We start from the raw sequence: 12,914 nt of genomic DNA, 5'->3' as shown, positions 1-12,914 counted from the left end.
CTGTTAACCACACCTCCTCAACCATCACCCTGAACACAGGCGTACCACAGGGATATGTGCTCAGCCCCCTAATTTACTCCCTGGTCTCATATGCAGCTCAGGGAGAGAGACGCTACCCAACACACACACACACACACATAGACACACATACACACACACACACACACACACACACACCACACACTCCACGCCAGGCCCCTTAGCAGCAACACAAACAGGCTCTAAAATAGGGTCTTAACAGAGTGTGGTTAGAAAACAAATGGGCATGTCATACACAATGCAACAACTATTGTTTTTATTGATGATATCTTTTGTGATAATGTTGCTGTCAGGTGGTATTTCTCCAGTGTTTAGTGTGTGGCTGGCCGAGGTCATCATCCTCACATGCTGGTGGCGGGAGGGTATACCTCTACATAAGAAACAGGACATCACACTCCAGGTCAGAATACAACATTATGCAGAATACACAATACACACTTTTTACTACTTTTACACCACATGTGATGACACACATCCAGGCGTACACATTACACATTTGTTCTACACACCTGAAACAAGAGATCTCATCCTCCAGGTGAGCGTACAGACCTTCTGCGATCTGGACTTTTTTTTTGACAAGTTGTCGTCATTCTGTCTTCCACATTCATGAAAGGTTTGGTATGAATGTTGAGTCGTGTCTCATGAAACAGTCATGAATGCTTTATGTGCAGTTTATGACAGCTGCTATGAATGTGTTATGAACTCACCCGTCAAGTAAAGTGTTATATGCCATACTGCGTGTGTGTGTGTGATGTTGATTTCATGATTATTATATTTTCTCTTGTGTGTATGTACAGTATAGTCCTGCATGATTCTATGTATCTCTGATTCTCTCAAATAAACAGCTGAAGATGCCAACAGCAGGTGCATCCTGTAACTCCAGTTCACCACTAGGTGACTACATCTACTGTGTGTGTGTGTGTGTGTGTGTGTGTGTGTGTGTGTGTGTGTGTGAGTGTGTGTGTGTGTATTCAAAATGAGCCAATTCTGTAGCCCAATTTCATGCCCGCAGGTAAACATTCCAGTTAAACATTCAATAATGCATGTTCATAAGCCAGGCAACTATTGCTACACTCTGGGGGCATGTTCATAAGCCCCCATGAACTTGATTATAGAGAAGACAACCATCAATTTGTGGAAGGATTCATTGACATGAAATTTGCAATGGAGTGACTTTCCAAAAACTGGTGTGTGGCTAAAAGGTAAATGGCGCTAACAGATACAGACAGATGAGTGGAGTTAACAGGTGCACAGACAGGTGAATGGGGCTAACAGGTGCAGACAGGTGAGTGGGGCTAACAGGTAAGTAGCGCTAATAGGTACAGAGAAAGGTGAATGGGGCTAACAGGTACACAGACAGGTGATTCATCAGACTGGCAGATCTAAATGACCTCTGCAGGAGAACAGAACTGAAGTGGACCTCCCACTCAAAACCTGTAGAGGTCTCTGATACAGTGGTGGAGGACCCATCATGCACTGTAGAGGTGCCATTGCACCACAACAGCACCACACTCAACTGCTCCAGCCAAGAACATCAAGGCAGACTCTTCTGGAGATTGAAAGAGCCCAAAACATGGAGTACTGATTCAGTCTAAAACTCCACGGAAATTTGGCAAAACTGCATTGTGCGGACCACTCTGTGTCACACACCATCTACAGTAATGCCACCATCGGAGAGGAGATCCATATCTTCTATGTAAAGCTCATCTGCAGTCTCCCCACAAAGTACAACCTAACACTGTGGTTTCCCTCCATCCATTTCCCCCTATGTATGCTGCATGAGATTAGTCATACTGAAGAGGCTAGAGTAGGCCAGAAAAAATAGGACTTGTCTATCCAATGGGGAAACCTTCGCTGCAGGCCATCAATACCAATGATCAAATTGACAGGGAAATAATAATAATAATGCAAAAATATTATTAAAATCACAAACAAGTCATTAGTTAAGTCAGTCAATTAGGATATACCAAACTTTTTACAGACATAGGCACGGATGGATTATGAACCCCTGGGCATAGATGCAAAAAACCCTCCCCTGTTAAGATAGGGGGGCCCGGGGGCATACTTCCCCTGAAGACTTCAAAAAAAATTGACCCTTTATATTATGACGACTTGTGAGATTTGTGGAAATAGAAGAGAAGGGCGGAGAAGCAACTTCACACCTTCTTAGGCTTCAGGGCCCCTATAAGCTTTTGGGCCCATGCAGTAGGTCCATTCAATAATCCATCCCTGGATATAGACCTATGGTATCACTCCATTTGTCTCCAAAATGTATATTTTAAAAGAAAATACAAACTAGAGTATCTTTGATAACCTCTATATTACACTGAATGCTTACTCATAGGTTTGGACCTATAGCCCAATCATATTTTGTATTTTGATTTTATTATTCTGGCGGCTAATCACACAATTTTAAGGTTTGAAAGGGTTGGGATTCAAGATAGGCTACTAAGACAGGTCCCTCTTCTGTCTGACTCACCTCAAGTTACCCTATGCATTATAGGCTGGTTTCTGACAGAAATTATGTTTTGTGTTAACATGTAGAAACACATCCTTTATTTGGTGAATGGAGGAGGAAATTCCTTTCTTTGGTTATTGTCCGCGATTCACATTAACTGTAGGCTATCACCGCCATTGTAAAAGTTTTTTCAACTTTTGTGCCGTCGCCACAATTTAATGCTACGTTTTGCCTGCATGGATGCGTGATTGAGTGCGCATCTAAATGTAACATGCAAGATGCAACAACCATTTCTAAGAGGCTTATAAACCTGTTCATTTCTGACATATGAATGCATTATTTATGTTGTAAGACATGTGAAAGAAATGAATGACACAGGCACGCACAAATTCAAATAAAAGGACACTACGTTTCACTTTCGCTATAATTGCAAGAAAATAGGCTACAATATGGAAAATGCTTCAAAGTTCCCTTTGAGTCTGATCAGCTTCAAAAATGAATGGGGTTTCCTTAGACAGTGCTACACCTTTTCAACAAGTTTTGTGACAATTGTACCGGTATCTTTTGCGATATTGTTGACAGCCCGCACCATAGGGTGCAGGAAGCTTTTGATAGCACACCTCAAACGATAAACGCAAAACCTCCAGGACAAACCACTCACAGTGTAGGCTACTCTCTGAAACCATCAATAGGTCACTAATTTGTGCGTTATTTACGTTTGATTGCATTTCAGATGGTGGGACTTGTTGGTTTCCTGTAGTAGCCTATAGCGTTTTTTTCTTTATTTATTTTTCTATGTCCGAATATTGGGGGGGACATTTTGGTCACATCTGAATATTGTCTAGGTGACTACGGCCCTGCCATCAGGGCATTTTTTAAAAGTAAATGTTCCAATCAATGATCCAGGCAGCATGTTTTCTTCTCTCTCCTTTATTTTACAGTCTAATTTTTACTGATAGAACGGCTCGGGTCAAAGGTCATAAGGAATCGATTAATCTGCACTAATTTTTTTCAGTTATTTTTTCTCAAATTAATTAATCGAAATTAATCAGTTATTTTGACAGCCCTAAAAAATACACATTTGAACCTATCTTAGTATCATAGTAGTAAGCCTACCAGTTGCATGGTAAAGTAAATTACAGTATGCAAGTTTGAGTTGACTGTGGTGCCTCATTTTGACCTTGCCTACATTTAGATAGATAGATAGATAGATAGATGGATAGATAGGCTACTTTATTGATCCCTAGGGGAAATTCAATAATTTCACCAAAGAAACCATCAGTTTATTCTTAGGTGCATTCCATTTAACTATTTGTGTTCTGAAATATCTGTTTAAATGGTCTGCTTTGGTTAGGCAAAAATATTTGTCATGCCAAAGCTCACTTGAATTGAACACTGAGTGAGAAAGAAAGAAGTATGCGTGAACAGCGTGAGGAAATGTGTCTACCTCCAGTCCTATAGGTGGCGGAACATACACATCAATGTTTGCCAGTAAAGTTCCAGAAACTATCCAAGTGGAAGACACACCACCTGCATTCACGCCGGTTTGTGGATTCCTGGCAAGGCTCCGTCCATCGTTTCAGATAAACCAATAACAATGTCAAACCCATCACCCGTTAACAAGCCTTCGAACCCAGACAACCCTCGGGTTTTCTTTGATGTAGATATCGGTGGTGAAAGAGGTCAGGAATTTATGCAATAAAGCGCGTAATGTTACATTACGCCTCTAGCTTGTTAATCGCTAACAGTAGACAGCTATTTCTGTTTAGCAATAGCCAAGCTAGCGGCATTCTGGTTGAGCTTGTAATGTTAAGCTAACTTGTTGTATTCATTTGCAGTCTATGTGTATAATGACCAGGACACAATTGTTTTGATATTCTTACGTATAGCCACATATAACGTGCATATATCATGTAACTCGTCTTGCTACCAGCTAGCTATTAGCTAACGTAGTTAGCAGAGCTAACGATTGATTTCATTCTTTATGTGAACCACGTGCATTGGACTTAAGTCTTCTGATTATGTAGTGTTGCCTAACTTTAGACATGTTGACATAACATCTACAAGAGTGTTGGTACATCACACTACACCGGGGGAAAGGGTTAATAGAAATTCTGTTATTAATTTAATTCATTTGTGTAGTTGGTAGAGTCGTGTTCGAGGTCTTCGCCGACGTCGTTCCGAAGACTGCCGAGAATTTCCGTGCGCTCTGTACTGGCGAGAAGGGCACTGGCCAAAGCACAGGGAAGCCTCTGCATTTCAAAGGATGCCCGTTTCACCGGAGTGAGTATATAATTGATAAAGCAACCATACAAGATTAACTACACGTAGCAACGTCTTTGGCTTCTTTTATACTTATCATTGGAAGTAAGCTACTTGGAACATTGATCTACCATCCGATGAATCAATACCGGACCAACGCTGCTGACTTTTGAAGCATCTGTTGTAAACCCTGTTGTATAAACCCCGTGTTCAATCATTAACACTCCGAGTTGAGATACTATTCACTGGCTCAGCCAAGCCCAGCGTGAATGATGTGTTACATCCACAAACTCACTAAATGTCCATCTCTGCATCCTCTTATAGTCATTAAGAAGTTTATGATCCAGGGTGGAGACTTCTCCAACCAGAACGGGACTGGCGGGGAAAGCATCTATGGAGAGAAGTTCGAGGATGAAAATTTCCATTATCAGGTGAAGAGACTCCTCTCAAACTCTCAAACAGATTACGCTGGACAGCAGGCCTGTCTCTTGAATTGCGATTAGATAGAAATGGGCGTTATGAAGATGTCCTGCACTGTATGTTGTCATACAAAGTTTCCTAGGCAGCTGATCTGAAGATTGGCAGATCTACAAAAAGATCTAAAAGGACCAGGCCTTTTTAATTTCGTTATTTGTTTCATTAAAAATCTAATGAAATTAATACTCAAATCATTGCCACATTAATTGCAGACTGTAAGCATGCATTCATGAAAAAAATAATGATTAATAATGAAATAATGAATAATTGCTGTGTTTACACAGACTAGTCTGCTGCCACAGTGATTTCTTCTTTTTAAACCCCTTCATGCTAACTGATGCTAGCATAAAAACGTATCCTGTGACCTACACTACTGTATAAAAATTATGTCAGAGGTTGATAAAGCATAGTTTAGAAATAGGGCAAAATTATATAGAAATTAATTAAACTAACGCTTCCACTGTAGCAATAATTGATGCAAGCCAGTTAAGACAGAAATATTGCACTGTGATCCATAAAGTTTCTCAGGCTATGTGAGAACTTCATTTGTCTTTAGATGAGTTTTTTTTTCTCGATTGTCTACACCAGGGGTTTTCAAACTTTTTGTGTGTGTGGACCACTATTTGTAATGAAGAATTTCCGCGGACCACCTCATAATACCCTTAATAAAATGTCTATACACAGCCCTACCTGAATTAATCTGCACCTCTTAATAGGCCTACTAGCACTAAAACTAGGCCTATAACTGGGCATCACATCAGTAGGCTATCGTAAAAGCACCAATATGTCTAAAAAAAAAAAGTTTTTTAATACTTCAAAATAGCATTTGATAAATTAACCTTACATTTTATTTTTCAGTAGCCATAATATGAAGTGTGTAGATTTAAACAAAATCTGGGTTGGTTCTTAGCGTGAGCTTTTACTGCCCAAGAAATTGGAACCGTGCTCGGAGTTTGAATTCTTGTCGTGAAATTCCACTGGAGCTCCAAGCGGTTTTGACTCTTCGAGTCACTGTACATAGCTAATTTAAATACACTTATGGGGTGGGTGTTTGCGTTTCTTTAGGAAGCCGTCTTGGTTTGTATAGAAATTAATAGGCTATTAATTGACACTCATAAAAGGGCGGATACAACAGGCTTGTTAAAAGAAAGTTTACTGCACACAACGGCTGCCACGTATTTCATTTATTTATTTACTCAATCGCCCGATGGCATAATCAAGTTCATTTCAACAACGTATTTTCTTAACAATATATTATTAAATGTATAACGTTACAGTAATAAGAACATCTGTCTGTCTGAGAGCGAGAGAGAGATAGAGAAGGGGGCGAGAGAAACAGAGAAAGAGAATAAGTTTTCTTTTCACCCTCCTTTTCTTGTACCTTTATGAGGAATCTGGCCCGACTCACTGTCAATCTCCTCATTATTAGTAGAACTAGACATCTGCCTCTTTTCTCTTCAGAGAACCTGTTGCCACCCACCGATCCATGTTGTGGTTCTAACCAGTTCTTCTAACCGTTAGCGCTTAGCGGCACTGCACTTGAACGTCACAGCCTAGCGCCACTAGCCTTTTAGTCACACAATAATCACACAATAACTACTATTTAATTTACATTTAAATTTGATATGAATATACATATTCTTAGAATATATGTTAGCATTTCCTGGTATAATAAAGGTTTAAAAAAATATTATTTTATATTTTATTTTGCTTTTCCACGGACCACCTGCAGTACCCTCACGGACCACTAGTGGTCCGCGGACCACAGTTTGGGAATGACTGGTCTACACAAAACGAATTGTTAGAGAAATAGAGTTATTGCATCAGACTGTATTGTGCCCAAGCAACTGTCTCCAAGTGGACTTCTTACGCAGACATACTGTGTGAAGGTTTCTGATCTGAACAAACCTGCTAGAGCAGGGATTCCCAAACTGTGGTACGCGTACCCCCGGTGGTACGCGAGCTGCTGCTAGGGGGTACGCGAGATGAAAAGGGCTATGGCGGACAGGTGTAAAATGAAAATTTTAAATCTTTTGTAATTAATTAATGAATAAATACATAATTTCGAATCAGGTCATAATGATATGGAAACATGAAATTAAAGGATATCATTTATAAACTCTGTATGTGTTCATCAAAAAAAGGGCAGCTTATTAAACATGACGCCTGGAATAGCTAATAGAATGCGTTACTTTTGAATGCGTTGGATGGTCCGTGGTCGGTGGGGGGAAAGTTTCGCGGATATAACAGGTTTTTGAAAACAACAAAAACAGAAAGGAGGGAAGGAGCAAAGCTAGGAGTTATTTCAGATGGGCAAGAAAGGTAACATTAAGCTAGGCTTTACATTTAACAAACTAAAGGTAGCCTAAGTTTATCCTTTCTAGGCTGTATAGCCTAATGTTGTCCAAACGAATACATCCTTGTCAGGCGTTGTTGTAGGCCTATTATAAGATATTGTATGTGGATGTAGTTAGGCTACTATGCAGGCTACTTTTCATAACTTTTTAACTGACCAAATGCACGCACCTAAAACCAGGAAACGGACAAATATTGTCAACGCGGGGAGGGGGGGGTTATAGAATGCGTTATGTTTTTATGTGTTTATGTGTCGGATGGTGGGGGTACGCGAGCCGAGTCGGAATGTAGGCGGTGGTACGCGGGGGGAAAAGTTTGGGAACCGCTGTGCTAGAGGATTCTGAACTAACGAGTGGCCTCGGCCTGATCTCTCCTTCAGCATGACAAGCCCGCGCTTCTCAGCATGGCTAACGCTGGTCCCAACACCAACGGCTCCCAGTTCTTCATCACAACGGTTGCCACGCCGCACCTGGACGGAAAGCATGTGGTGTTCGGCCAGGTGTTGAAAGGCATGGGGGTAGTGAAGATGCTGGAGGGAATGGACACCGTAGAGGACGCACCTGTCAAGGTGAGACTCGAGTATATGGACACCTGTCAGGTGTGCAGCCTACACATAAGCAAGATTAGTAATTTGTGTTATCAGTGTTAGGAGTAGTAATGTGTTTCATAATAGTAGTAGTAATGTGTTAGTATTAGTAGTATACCTTTATTTAATTCTCAGAAAGTTCATTGAGAGAAGCCCTCATTTACAATGAAGCCGAGATTACCTGGCCACAGATTAAGTTATACTGCATAGTAGAGGAAGAGGCAGGCACATTAAAATACAATAGATAAAATAATATGAAATAAATAGATATAGAGATACAGATTCAGAATTCAGATTACTTAGATGTTATATGTTGTCTTATGCCCTCTGCTGACTGGCGCTCACATCGCAGTTTACCAATTAACACCAATACTAATCAGGTTACTACGACCTGTCCTGTTTTATTCCACAAAATTATTGTTGTCATATATGTTAGTGGGGGTTGTGTGGAGGTTGCGGACTGGCCTGTCCCCGTTGCTAAAAAGATCTAGAATAAACACTGTACCATGTCATGAATGGCAAAGGGAAATGAGGGAAAAACAATCTGTTGTCATGCCAGCATCACTGTGTTTTTCGTGAGATAGTGTTTTCTGTGTCTGTGTGGTTGTGTCCAATAGTTTGATAACGTGGGATTATGCTGATGTTTATTTCTGTGACGTGATTTTTGATGTGTGTCTGTAATGAGGTGCTAATATTGATTGTGTGTGTCTGTGTGCGCTGATGCTGATATTTTGCTGCAAGTGTATGTGTTTGTAATGAAGTGTTCAGGTCTCGTCTGTCGGTTTGTATGGCTATCATTGTGAGTAGATGCTGACGTCTGTCTGATGATGTTAATATCGTTTCTGGGGTCTGATGTATTGAGATTTGGTGGCTGACGGGCATTCAAATTCCTTGAACAGAGGCAAACATTTGCAGCAAACACGTCTTCTCTGACCAGATAAATTTGAACTATACTGCTCAAAAAAATTAAGGGAACACTTTAATCATACACTGGATCGGTACTCTAACACTGTTTGGTTCTGAGCACAAGTAAACCTTTTGAGGCGAGTATTTTATTTTGCAAGAACTGTCAGACATTCTGTGAATGTAGTTTGAGAATGGAGAAAGGGGTGGAAGGTTTCAAAAAATGTGTTTTAACAATTGTGGAAAACTGTAAGTGTAATAAGTGAGCAGTATATTTTGCGTAGCCCAAACATTCAATCTGAAAGCTAACCTTCCGTCCAGCTCCCGGCATGTTCATGGAGAACTACCTCCTGCAAACGTTCGCGGAAAACTAACTAAGTCAAACACAAAACTGTTTGCAAACATCCGCGAACGTTCGGCTAAATTTGAGCGCCCCTCTGATACTGATGTGTGTGTGATCCGGAGTAACGAGAGTCGGTCTGTGTCCCCTCCTGCCCCGCAGCCCTGCGTTATTGCTGAGTGTGGGGAGCACAAAGCGGGGGATGACTGGGGAGTCCCTCCTAACGACGGGTCAGGGGATGCCCACCCAGACTTTCCAGAAGATTCCGATGTGGACTTTAAAGATGTAGGTGCCGTTTTTTCTCTTACTTTTTCTCATGCTGAACTTCTTAAACAATGGATGACATACTGTTATGGAATTTACGATTTCACCACAGCTTGGAAATATAGTTATTCAGTTTGTAAACATTTTGACAGTCATTTCCCAATATCGTGCAAGCAATGGTAGCTACCCTTAAAAATGAACTGTAGTTTTTCAAGTGTCAGGGAGGAATGTCATTTTGTTTTGCAATTAAGGTTGACAAAGTCCTTGTGGTGGCTGAAGACGTGAAAAACATCGGAAACAACTTCTTCAAAAACCAGAACTGGCAGTCTGCCATCGGGAAGTACTTCAAAGCTCTCAGGTGAAGCACCACGAGCAGTGCCTTCCTCTTTGCCTCTATCTAGGCATTGTACCTTGAACGTGCATTAACTTATACGATAACTTACACTACCTAAACATGCATTTACTTATACAATAACTTATGCTACCTGAACGCCGATAACGCTGATATTAACATTCTCGGAGGGGAGGTGTCAGGCTTCACCTGAAATGCCCAGGTGACTTATTTATTACCGTATAAATGTCTTACAGTTGGTGTAAGTCACACACAAGTAAAAGGGCACATTCAAAAGCTCACTGTTTCCATCACAACATGTGTTGATGATTAATGAGAACCTGTGCCGTTTCTGCTGCAGGTACTTGGAGGTGTGTGGTGAGGCGATGGAGGACGAGAGCGTCCAGAAGAAGCTGAGGCCCACAGCCCTGAGCTGCATGCTCAACACCGCGGCCTGCCAGCTCAAGCTGCAGCTGTGGCAGGATGCCATAGACAACTGCAATGAGGTAGGGCAGGCAACACAAAACCCTAGACCCAAAATGGTTGATGTATGAGAGCACCGGTTCAAAATGGTGTCCTTTTCTTATTTAGGTCAGTGGGTAAAAAAAAAAAGGCACTGGCTCCTTGCAAGTGTAGTAACTATTCCCAGCCAGACGGGCTAAATATAACCTCATATTGCACAACCATGAGTCAACACTTAAAATGTATATTTCCACTGACGCAGTCTTGTATAGCCTGTGTGCATAGGGACTGATGGATGCCGCCAACATGTAAAGAATTATTGTTATATTATAGTGCTCAATTAAGGTCTCCATTAAAGAAGCCCTATGCAGGTCTGGTTATTCCTTCGCTGTTTCTGGGTTTTCGCCTGATTTGGGCTCGCATTATTCACGACATAGCTCCCCCTGCAGCTTCGGTAGCAATTGACTGCTACGCTAAACCCCCAATAGCTAGCGAGCTAGCATCAATAAACCAAGCTAAACACATAGGGCTCACAATAAAACGGTCGAGCAAAAATCACATTACAAAAACGAAGTTCACCCAAAGGTAGGCTACTTACAATTTCAACAGCAACAAAGCCAAGTCGGAGTCCGTTTTGCAGTCTTCTTAGAAACTACAATCTGACTAAATCTGACTACATTTTCGAGTATTTCCGCCGAGTTACATCCGGATGTGTTCCGACCGTGACCAGAAAGTTGCATATTCGGTTTTTCCGCGGAGAAGCACTAGGGGGAGACGAAGCACCCACCAAACGACCCAAAAAGTGTTGTAGAACCATCAGAACGACTCTCAACCTGCATAATTAAGGTCATTTTTGCTAAAATTGTTGCATAGGGCCTCTTTAAGTGTGATTTACACATTTATTAGGTCTTTATTAATAAACAATTTGTAAATCTTTGATAAGTGCAACTAGTGGGCCTTGATTAGGTTATTGATATATTGTATGGATCAAAATAGAAACTTTATAGCCTTCTAATGCATTATCTTAAGATGTTACTATTCTGTTGCTATAAGGCACACATTAAGACAGTGTATTAGGAGCCTATAAACTGTATTCTGATCCATACTAAATTGCAGTTACCTTATACATACATACATATACACACACACACATATACACACTGTGTTATCCTCAGGTTCTGGGTTGTGTGTATATATGTACTGTTATCCTCAGGTTCTGGAGATGGATGAGACCAACACTAAAGCTCTGTTCAGGAGGGCGCAAGCCTGGCAGGGCCTGAAGGAGTTTAACAACGCCATGGTAAACACACACACAACACACATAAATGTGTCCTTATGTACACACAAAGCCCTTCGTTCTGCCTGTTTGTGGCTGTGGGGGTCATAGAAATGTGTGTTGAATTTAACAAAACTAGACAGTAATTCCAAAGTCTGTGTGCACACAGTGGGCTTCTCTCTCCTGACGCATTCTCCTTTTTCTTCCAATCATAGACTGATCTGAAAAAAGCACAGGAAATTGCTCCCAATGACAAAGGTAAGTGGTCGTTCATCAGTGTAAAAGAGCCACACAGAACAGCACTATTACATTTTATTTATCGCTGCTGTCAGGTGGAAACCTCGCAACTCCATATTTGTTGTTGAAATATTTTCGCAATAGAAGTTTTTTTCAATTTCCTGAACACTAATGGATTTGGAGATACGAGGTTTCCACCCGACCGGCCCAGTGAAGTTCAAGCACAGTCTTTGACTAGTCTTTTCCTCGACAGCCATCGCCAACGAGATGCAGCGCGTCAAGCAGAGAGTGAAGGAGGAGAAGGACAAAGAGAAGAAGATGTTCGCCAAGATGTTTGCATGAGACCGGGAAAGCTCGTCACTCCAACATCTCATCCTCTAAGACTTGAACCGAACCTTGTTCATGAGTTTCTGTAACCGGTTAGCGTACGTTAAGAGTATGGTGGTGTGTAATTCAAACATGAAGAGGAGTTCAGCTCTGTGCTCTGCTAACCCAACATGTCTGACACATGAACATCAAGTCAGGCTAACGGTGTGAGTAAAGACTGCTGCTTTGTACGGAGTGCACACACACCCCCTCAGAACAACTCGGGCCTTAAGTGCATTCATGTATTTATTTTATTTGAAATCGTATTTTGGTTGGGGTTGCGTGTCACTGAAATTAACAGTTTGTGTTTACTTGCTTGCCAGAATACCATCGTTGACCTTTGTTAAAAAAGAAAGAAAAAAAATACCACAATAAAATGTGATGCACATTTCATGTGAAACCCCTTTTTCTTCATCTGTGTGTGTGTGTGCATATTTTCAGGCCACTCAACATGTTTGGTAGAAAATGTTTATTTTCTACCATTAACTGACAATCTTTGTCTATGTACAGAACAGAGTTCATCTGTCACAGAGCTGCAGTAATGCTAACAGGCTAACA

General features: G+C 41.1%; 1 protein-coding gene across 1 annotated transcript; it reads left to right on the top strand.

Moving 5' to 3' along the window:
- The first annotated feature begins 4,019 nt into the window (after positions 1-4,019).
- On the top strand, positions 4,020-12,770 carry ppid (peptidylprolyl isomerase D). The gene is made up of 10 exons (XM_076287619.1): positions 4,020-4,179; positions 4,640-4,780; positions 5,084-5,190; positions 7,971-8,159; positions 9,583-9,705; positions 9,936-10,042; positions 10,377-10,521; positions 11,691-11,777; positions 11,969-12,011; positions 12,244-12,770. Exons 1-10 carry the CDS (start codon positions 4,095-4,097, stop codon positions 12,330-12,332), a joined length of 1,116 nt encoding a protein of 371 aa, XP_076143734.1. The 5' UTR covers positions 4,020-4,094; the 3' UTR covers positions 12,333-12,770.
- Positions 12,771-12,914: the final 144 nt, after the last annotated feature.

Source organism: Alosa pseudoharengus, unplaced genomic scaffold (genome assembly GCF_046254945.1).
Source record: "Alosa pseudoharengus isolate Yale_2024_CS ecotype anadromous, Long Island Sound unplaced genomic scaffold, YU_APseudo_1.1 YU_APseudo_1.1_scf_16, whole genome shotgun sequence".
Classification (NCBI taxonomy): Eukaryota; Metazoa; Chordata; class Actinopteri; order Clupeiformes; family Clupeidae; genus Alosa; species Alosa pseudoharengus.
This window is presented reverse-complemented; position numbering and strand designations above follow the sequence as displayed.